Raw genomic sequence first — 9,726 nt, forward strand, 5'->3', positions numbered from 1 at the left:
TGCTCTGGGCTCTGCGACCCCGGCTGCCAGGCCTGCGGTGTGATCACATGGGGCTGGGGAGGGCTGGGGAGCCCGGGCGGGAGGCCTGCGCCTTACAGGGGAGGGTGACACACACCTCCTGGGGTCCTGGACCCTGGCGTCTACACCACAGTCCAGGCGGAGGGTTAGACCCCAAGGGTGAAGGTGCACGAGCCCAGCCCCCGCCCAAAGCTGACCAACGGTCTCCTGCCACCTCTGGGCTCTGGATGCCGCCCTCCACCTCTGTCCCTGCCTGGTCTCCTCTAGCTGTCCCACCAGAGCAGGAGCCTGGGCCCCAGGATGAGAACAGCAACGGGGGCTTCATGGCACCAGAGAGGGAGGGGTGAGTCCGTCCAGCGTAGACAATGCACAGAAACGAGTTCCGAAACCAGCTCATCTTCCCCACGCACTTCTGAGACTGGCCCCAGAATCTATGGGGTTCAGGCAAAGGACACAAACCTACCAGCTAGTCTATTTCTGGAGATAATGCTGGAAAGACAGACTACCCCCTTCCTGCCCTGCAGGACGAGATGGACCACCAGACTCCTAAAGCCAGTTTAAAACTTCCAAAAAGTCTTCTTATCAACAGAGTGTAGAAGAATGGTGCTAGCTGATGGGAACCACCCCTGGCCTCACAAAAAGCCCAGACACCCAAATTCACGGTCACTGTGATATTGTGCTTTACAGCAAGAAATACGTCATTTGGTCTTCATCTGTTTCTGGCCAGAGCTCCTAAAACCTCTGGTATTGCCCAAGTGCTGAGGGCTACAAAGGTATCTTTTGTTATGTTAATGAGGTGACTTTTGGAGCCCACCTCCTGATGAGAGCTGGTTGCAAAGGGAACCAACCAGACGATTGGAGGGCTCTCCGTCCTACCCCCAGACCTCTGGGGAGGAGTAAAGATTAAGTCAATCGCCAGTGGCCAGTGATTTAATCCATCACGCTGTGTGAGGAAGCCTCCCTAAACCCCAGAGGCACGGGGGTTCAGAGCCTCCAGGCTGGTGGCTCTGCGTCCCATCCCCACACCTCGCCCTGTGCGTCTCTCCCATCTGGCTGTTCCTCCATCTTTCTATGATAAACCTTTGATCATAAATAAGTAAAATGCTTCTCTGAGTTCTGTGAGCCGCCCTAGCAAATTAATTGCACCCAAGGAGGAGGCGGTGGGAACCTATGGTTTACAGCCCGTCAGGTGATGACCTCTCTTGCAACTGGGGTCTAAGTGGGGAGGCGATGCAGTCTGGCCGGACCGAGCCTGGGACCATGGGGCCTGGCGCTGCCTGGGACGGTGTCAGAACTGAGTTGACCAGCAGGACAATCAGGTGGGGCCTGAGGTGCTGAGGGTGGGATGTGTGGGGAAGCCGCCCCATCGGAACTGACCTGAACCCCTTTAGACCCCTCCCTGGAGCTGCCGCAGCACCTTCCGGTTTCTCGCGCGCAAATGCAGCGTGAGCAGCGGGTCCCAGGGATGGGGACGGGCAGAAGAGGGGCGGAAAGTGCCACACAGCACCCAGAGCCCCCGCCAGCCACGTGGAGCGAGGCTGGGCCGGGCCGGGACGGTACCTCTTGGTGTTATAGGCCGTGTCCCGCGGTGTCTCTTCCAGCAGCGTCACGTAGCCCAGCACGCAGGTGAGGATGAAGAGCACGCTCAAGGTGTGGGCCCGCCTGCAACGCAAAGAGCCCGCGTCGGTGCACGCAAAGCACGCGTGGGACCGCGGCGCGACGTGCCGCCAGAGGAGCGAGCTCGGCCCTCGACCTCCAGCTCAGAATCCCCCGAGCGCCAGCTACAGCTGCGTGACTCCCAGACGGTCCCGCGGCGGCCCGTTCGGGCGGGGAGAGTGGACGGCGCGTTGGCTCAAGGCGTCCCGGGCAGGCGGCTCTGGTTCAGAGGGACCAGGCAGCCGGTAGAGTGGGCTCCGGGCACCGAGCAAGATCGCCCCGAGACCAACCTCGTGATTCACGCAGTGACCACGGCTGAGAGGTTCGCCGGGATGACAGCGGAGCACTGGCGGCGGACAGAGGCCCCAGGGCCGGAGCGAGAAGGGCGCGGGGCCGGCCACGGCCGCCTGCCCAGAGGACCGGGCAGAGGGATGGCTGCCCGGGGGGCGGGGTGAGACGTGGGCTCCCCGCTTCCACCTGCCCACCCTGGCTGGGCCTCCAGAGCCCCGATGTGGGCCAGGGGCGGCGCTCGGCAGGCAGCGGGCAGCCTCTCCTGGAACCAGGGCCCACAGCAAGTCCAGCACCAGCCCGCACGCCACTCAGTCACATACGCGCCCGGGCCCCTCTGCCCTGAACGACTGCCTGCAGAGGGGCAGAGGCCCAGCTCCCGTGTCCGTGGAGAGGCGATGCGGCCCTCCATTTCTAGACGAGGGCACCTCCAGCCTTGAAGGGCACCCTGAAGACGAGTGAACAAACACACGAAAAGCATCGAGCCCAGTACTGGCCTCCCGTCCAAACTCCGTGAAACACACAGTGAAGAAACGAAAAAGCCAGCCACCAGCCGGGAGAAAACATTGATGACACACACACCCGACAAAGGCCTTTGTACCCAGAACACGTAAAGAGCTCTTACAACTCAACGATAAAGACAATCTCCTGAAACACGAACAAAAGATTGAACACACACGTCAAAGAAAAAGATCAACAAATGGCCAATACCACACGCAAAGATGTGCAGCGTCACTGGTCGCCGTGGGAGCAGACATGCAGCATGGCAGGCGGCAGCGCCCGCCGCCTGGGACGGGACCACTGACGGCACGAGTGCCTCCAAGGAAGGGTCCTCGTGAGGACGCGGAGCCACCAACACTCACACGTTCCAGGTGGGGCTGCAAAAGGGTGCAGCCGCTTTGAAAAAGCTTCCCAGTTTCTTACAAAGTTAAACAGAGTCTACCACCCAAGCCAGCCATTCCTTCCGAGTGTTTACTTGAGAAAAATGAAAGCACATGTCCATTCAAAGACTTGTATGTGGACGTTAACCCCATGCTGACAGCCAGGCACGAAAGCAACCTGCTGTCTGTTTCCACCAACAAGACTCACAAGAGGCGGTGACAGAGCATGGACGGCAGATTGGCGGGGGAGGTGCTAGGGCAGCAGCTTCCAAGATGATGGAATGTCCTGCATCCCGACCCCAGTGGTGGGCACCACGTGTGAGGCGCTGGAGTGTGGATACAGACCCTCAAGTGGGTGTGTGTCATGGAAAGCAATCGTTCCTTGATTCAAGTAATTTTCTAAAAAGCAAGAGTGGGGCTGCATGAGATTAGGCTGGCGCTAGAGATCTGGACCATAGCTAGACCCCATCCTGATGTCCGGCAGACCAGCCCTCTTCCCCATCCTGATTATTCTTGCATATTTACTCTCCCATCTTAACTTTGACATCAGTCTGACAGCTGCCACAAATAATTCTATTAGGATTCTAATTGGAACTGCACTGAATTTATAAATTAGCCCAGGAAGAATTGATGAGTAACAACTAGTTGAGAGTCCCCCATCCACAAGACAAGGAGTATCTCTCCATCTATTCAGGTGTTATGCCCTTCACTTAAATTTTATTTTCTTTGTGAAAACAAAAACAAAAACAGTCATGTTCAGATAAGTTGGCTCCAAGTAAAGAAAGCAGAGAGCACATTCTTTTGCCATATTTCACAATACTGGCATTTAAAACTATTAGAAGTGGGGCTTCCCTGGTGGCGCAGTGGTTAAGAATCTGCCTGCCAATGCAGGGGACACGGGTTCGGGCCCTGGTCTGGGAAGATCCCACATGCTGCAGAGTGGCTGGGCCCGTGAGCCTCAACTACTGAGCCTGCGCGTCTGGAGCCTGTGCTCCGCAACAAGAGAGGCCGTGATAGTGAGAGGCCCACGCACCGTGATGAGGAGTGGCCCCCACTTGCCGGAACTGGAGGAAGCCCTCGCACAGAAACGAAGACCCAACACAGCAAAAATAAATAAATAAAATAATAAAATAATAATAATAATTAAAAAAAAAAACTATTAGAAGTGAACAAATCTCCTATTTTAACTATTTTCATACAATTCAATATTAATATATTCACATTTGAGTCCTAGGCCATGAGGGAACTTCAGGAAAATCTCAGCCTTTCAGCTGAACTCTGTATAGTAAACATTTCAGTGCCTGAGAGATCTGCGGAATAATTACAGCACAGAGACTACATTATAAGGTCCTACTTTAGACCTTCACTCCTAAGGTTCTCTGGATGTGGTGACCCAGAAACTGATCCTCTGCTGGACATTAGCCAACACCTACACACAGAGGGACTCAGCTGCCTCTCCTGGGTCTAGGACATGGCCCACCCTTCCCGACCCAGAGGAGACATCAGATTTTAGCAGGGAGAACAAGAGCCACTGAGAACCCACCAGGGACCGAGGGCATCTGGATTACGAGGGTGACGACGATAAGGCATGGGCCTCTCCGTCACCTTGGCCCCTGAGGCCGGTCAGAGCTGTAAACGGCAGTGTCAGGGTCACGCAGCTCGGTGGTGAGGGTCTGGGGTCTGAGCCCTGCTCAGGATGCCTCTAGCACACCTGTATCACCTCATAAACCCTCGCCGTGAGGTGATGAGACCCCAGGGCCAGTGGGCCTAAGTGACACAGACACTAAGCGGCGCAGAGCAGCTACCAGATGCCAACAAACCCCAACCCTGTCTCCCGGAGCTGTCGTTCCAACACAGCAAGACACACAGAAGGCTGGGTATGGGGACAACGAAACGGGGTGGGGTGGGGTGGGGTGCAGAATTAGGGAGGGCCTCACGCAGGACACCTGGGGATGCAGGTCCAGGCCAGCAACGCGAGAGCAAAGGGCTGAGGGGCCACCGTGGCTGGAGGAGGGGGTCCTGCCCTGGGGGGCCCGGACTCACGTCGGTGGAGCAGGAGCCGCTGCAGAGCCGAGAGCAGACGCGGCCGCCTCGCGACCCTCCAGGGCGGGCAGGAGATGCCGGGAGGGGCTGGTCTGGATCTGCCCAGAAGGCGCAGCTGACACGCTGGACGGGACGTGGAGCCCAAGCCGGCCGAGCGTGACTGAGCAGAACCGCCCAGGGCCGGCGGGGTTCAGCTCCAGGCCTGTGTAGACGTGTCTGCCGGGCCGGGGCGGAGCCACGGGACAGCACCCTCGGCAGGCAGGCAGGCAGGCAGGCCCGGTCCCCGCGGAGTCAGCGGCCTGCACCACGAGGGGCGGCACCGGACGGGCCCTGAGCTCCAGAATGCCCACTGCCTGCCCCAAGAGGCAGGGCCACGCCTACCCTGGTGAGCATTTTCAGAGGAAAAAAGCAAAAAACAGGAATAAAGTCAGAAATCAAGATGTTAGAATTGGTCCCAGAGGTCCCTGCTTTTCAGCCACCGCAGCATAGACTCCGCACCAGGCTTCTTTTCAGCTCAAACACCAAGTCTGAGCTCAGATTTCTCCTCAGAAACCATGGAGGCCAGAGGAAGTGGGACAAAATTTGTAAAGCAGTGAAAGAAAAGAAATGTTGAACCAGGATTCCATGTCCAGCGAAAACATCCCTGAGGAACGAAGGTGAACTAAACATTCGCGGATGGAGGAAGAAGTAGAGAATCCGGTGCCGGCAGACCTGCTCTAAATGAATCACTCACCCCAGGAAGGTCTCCAGACAGAAGGGAAGTGAGACCAGAAGGAAACTAGGTGGCCAGGAAGGAAGACGGAGCCGCTGAGACGGGAAGGCTGGGCAGATCAGGTACTGTCTTCACGAACACTGTTGACGGGCGCCAGCATAGCCCAAGGGGAGAGGCCAGACGGATTGAGATGGACTTGACGTGGCAAAGCGAGGGTGCTGGGGCTGGAAAAGCTCTGCATGTTCACTGTGGCCACAGAAACGTGATAAAAACAACACGTCAGTGGCGCAGGACAGCACGGAAGACTCCGTGTCCCTCTCGGATGCCAGAGCTGGGCAACGACCTCTTGCTCCTGGTTCCCGGTGCCCAGGAAGACAAATGCACCGTTTGGTTGAGTGACTAATAGATGACGTGGGGGATCCAGGCACAGGGAGAGATCGGCCGTAAATCCTGTGACTCTGGCCACTGGGCCAGGGTGAGGGCATGAAGACAGCAGGCTCCCTGCCACGGCGAGCGGAAAATACCCAGTTGTCAGCCCCTGTCTAGAGATGACCATACTCACATGCCGAGCGGGCAGGGAGGCAGCCTGCCAAACCAATCAGAGAAGGTATGAAGATGCGGCTGTGAGACTGAGTGCACAGCGGCGGCTCGGCCAGGGAACGTCAAGACCAGAAGGCCTGTCCCAGGCCTGCGAGAGGCACCTGGGGCCACCGACCCTCCTGGCCTGCCGACCAGCAGGACCAAAAAGGCACCAGCTGGCAAGTCATGCTGCCCTGATGTGGGCGAAGCTGGCAAACCCCAACCCACACTGACTGAGGAACGTGGGGCGTCTAAGATCTGCCCCACAGATTCTCACAGCTACTGTGAGACGCGTTGCTGACAGCAGAGCCCGCGCTCACCAAACGCTCAATGTTGTAAGATGTGAGCATGCAGTGAGCATTTCCAAAATGTCACAACCATCCATCTTGTCCCTAACTCGAAGCGCGGTGACCCAACGGCGATTCACCTATCTTCCACCTACAGGTGGCTACGTTCAGAAGCACCTGTCGGGGCACTGGGTCTCCAAGAGCGTCCAGAACAATTTTCAGAGAAATCGAGCTGCTGTATCTTTGCACTGTGTCTACTGTCCTGAACGTTTCCACCAGGTGTTCCCCAATGAAGACAACCACGACTGGCAGAAGAGGTGGTGTCTGTGCCACCGCAGACCCCAGCGGTCCTCTTGCCCCTTCCCCGAGGTCCAGTTTGGGGCAGCCCAGCCTCGGGCTCCACGGCTGAATCTTAATTCCATACTCTGTGGCTGACAAGTAATAACAAAGAAACTCACAATCCTCATACATGGCCCCCAAGAAGCCCAAGCTCCTTTGGAAACGAAAACTGTAAAAACAAGGTTTTGAACATGCAAGAGTTCTTCCGAGTAATTTTGGAACATATAGTCGCTTCCACAAATACATACTTTTTAGTCTTTATGTTAATTTTTTGGTAACATCCATTAATAAAATTCCCTAAAACTCAAAATAAAGAGTTTTTTAAATCCCAGCACAGCAAGTCAATGACGAGAGACTCAGAAGAAGGTACGCGGCTGGGCCCTGCAGGTAAAACTAAGTCATTCTCGCCAGGTGAGCATCTGGTTACCTGCCTTGAGGAAACGTGAAGCTTCTTCCCTTGCACAGCTGAGGGCAGAGGCTCGGGACGCAGCAACAACCCCACACACCTGCGGTGCGGAGGCTGCAGACACCCGCCCAGGAGGCCCAGGAGGCCCAGGAGGCCGGTACCCGGGAACTGGCAGCCCCGCGGCGCGCCCTCCTCGGAGCCTTCCTGACTCTATCAGGCCTCCCCGCAGGTGAGCGCAGCTACGGCAGGCCTTTCTGTGTCCCCGCGGGCAGGGACCCGCGGGCCGCTGCTCTGTGCTTCTGAAGAAACCCGCACGTGCCCGCGTAACCCTCTGGCTTCTGTGAGCCCTGCTCAGCGCCCGCTCGGCCAGCGTGCTGCGCCTTCTGACGCGCCAGCCTTGCGCCAGAACCTAAGTTTCTTGTTTAGTTCTCTGCTGTATCTCCTAGAACAGCAACTGGCACCCCCAAAACATGCACTGAATGAATGGGAAAGGAAAGCAAGCCCGGCACCACTCCAGAACTTCAGTCTCCCTCCTGTGGTCACCAGCCGGGCTGTCGGAGGACGGTGCCCTCTGTCCTGAAGTCTGAAGGGGCCCTGTCCCCCGAGCAGAGACGCCTGGTCCACTCACAGAATGTCTCTAGCTCTGGGGCCACACCCTCGCCGAGGAGGGCACCCCACCCCTCTCCCCCTCCCCCTGGCTCCAGGCCACTGGAGCACAGTATCTCCCCAGAACAGGGCTGGGTGGCCACCCCCCGCAGCAGCTGCCCACACCCACAGGGAAGATCCCGACCTCGTCAGATGCAGGGACGCCTCCCCCACCACATCTGCTTCCCTGTCTCTCCCGAGTCAGACACAAGCAAGACACCGGTGGCCCCACGTGCACCTCCCCTGAGGTTTCCAGCTGTGTGGCACCTCGCCGACTGTCCAGTGGCTCGGTCAGGCTCTCCTCCTTTCCTGATGGCATCTTCTCTGCGGTCCCAGGCTCCCTCTCTGAGGAGCTGCTTCCACACGGCACCCTTGCTGCCTACACGTCTGTCTCTCCCATGAGCCCTCTTGGCACCAAAGCCACAAATGTCCCCCGGGCCTACCACGGGATACAACTTCAGGTGGCCGTGAACGGAGCAGCATAGAACGGCCACAGACCTCCTCTCAAGAAGCACACTTTCTAGCGTATGGGGTTTGTGTCTCTAAGAAGCAAGGAAAGAGAAGCTCAGACTGGCGAAGGGTAGCCCAAGGTCACTGAGCCGTCAGGTGCACGAGCCACACCTGGGACCTGTTGGTCCAAGACTGCTTTCCTGGACCCTCAAACGCAAAAGTGCCCAACTCGGCCTAAAGCAACATCATGAACTCTTCCAACTCTGCTCCTGGCGGCCCCTCCCTCCCTGACCCCCGCGAAGGTAGACTAGAGGACAGCCTGACCCCGAGGCTTGGCCGGGACCGAGCTGCACAGGGGTCAAAGGGCTGGCCTGGCGAGGGGCCACTAAAGAGAGGAAGAGCCTTCCTCCACACTCGTTCGCTCAGCTGCCGGCGCGGAGTAAGATGTCGATATCACCGCCACGTGCCGGGGGAGGAGACGATCATTTCACACGGCATCAGCACCGTCAGCGAAAGGGATCACGACGGAGGGCAGCGGGGGACTGCCGCCAGGGAGGGCAGGAAAAGCCTTTCTGAGGTGACTTCGGAGCCAAGTCCTCCCAGGATAGGGCGCAGGGGTCAGAGATGAGGGGCTGGACCACCGGGGAGGCCGGGTCGGGGTTGCAGCAGCAAGGGGCCGGTCCCGGGGTCCTGCGGGCACCCCCAACCCGCACGACGTGGCCACGCCCCTCGCGACCCCAGCCGGCACTGAAGCGAACCACCGTCCCTCACCAGAAGAAGGTGTTGGTGCCGTCGTCGTAGACCTCTGACTCGGTGCTGCGGCGGCCAGCGGCCGGCCCGCTCGCTCGGCCCGCGGCCGCGCCGTCCAGCGGCTCCTCCAGCGAGGCCTTGCCCACGGGCACAGGAGACCCCGGCCGCGGCCCCTCGGCGCCCTTGCGCTCACCCCTCCGCATGACGCCCCGACCCCAGCAGCTCTGCCCCGCGCCTTGACCCCACGCACCAGAGTCCACGAGACCGCGCGAAGAGCGCCGGGAAGGGGTCGCGGCGCTCGCTCCGCAGGGTCTCCGGAGAGTAGAGGCGGGGGGCGGCAAGAAAAGGGCGGGCGGTGCATTGTGGGACTTGTAGTCCGAGCGCCTGGGCGCGAGGCATACTGGGATTCGTAGTCCCCAATGTCGTGCGTTAGAAGCAGTGCTTGCTGGGAGGGATGCCGCCTGGTTGCTAGGTAACCAGCGCGGCAAAGTTGCGGGAAGAGCGGGGGGTCTCCCTATAATGCTGGGGCGCCCGGGCTGCCCCAGACCCTCCTCCCCAGGCGGCCTGCCCCCCCCCCCCCCGGTGCGCCACCAGCACTCCCCCTTTCCCAACACCCTGGGCCCAGGCGTGTTCTCCCCAGTCTCCATTGGGAGCTCCAGACTCTAGCCTGTA

The 9,726-nt window shown here is 58.9% G+C and overlaps 1 protein-coding gene across 4 annotated transcripts in view; it reads right to left on the reverse strand.

Annotated features, from left to right (window-relative positions):
• PTDSS2 (phosphatidylserine synthase 2) overlaps positions 1–9,415 on the reverse strand; it is a 28,549-nt gene extending 19,134 nt beyond the window's left edge. For 2 of the 4 annotated variants that reach the window (XM_059932444.1, XM_059932443.1), the window contains exons 1-2: positions 9,076–9,295; positions 1,579–1,680 (exon numbers count right to left, since the gene is read on the reverse strand). In XM_059932444.1, coding sequence (XP_059788427.1) covers positions 1,579–1,680; positions 9,076–9,257 — 284 coding nt within the window. In that variant the 5' untranslated portion in view covers positions 9,258–9,295. The other 2 variants (XM_059932445.1, XM_059932446.1) reach the window with 2 other exon arrangements.
• Between the last annotated feature and the right edge of the window lie 311 nt (positions 9,416–9,726).

Source organism: Balaenoptera ricei, chromosome 8 (assembly GCF_028023285.1).
Source record: "Balaenoptera ricei isolate mBalRic1 chromosome 8, mBalRic1.hap2, whole genome shotgun sequence".
Lineage (NCBI taxonomy): Eukaryota > Metazoa > Chordata > Mammalia > Artiodactyla > Balaenopteridae > Balaenoptera > Balaenoptera ricei.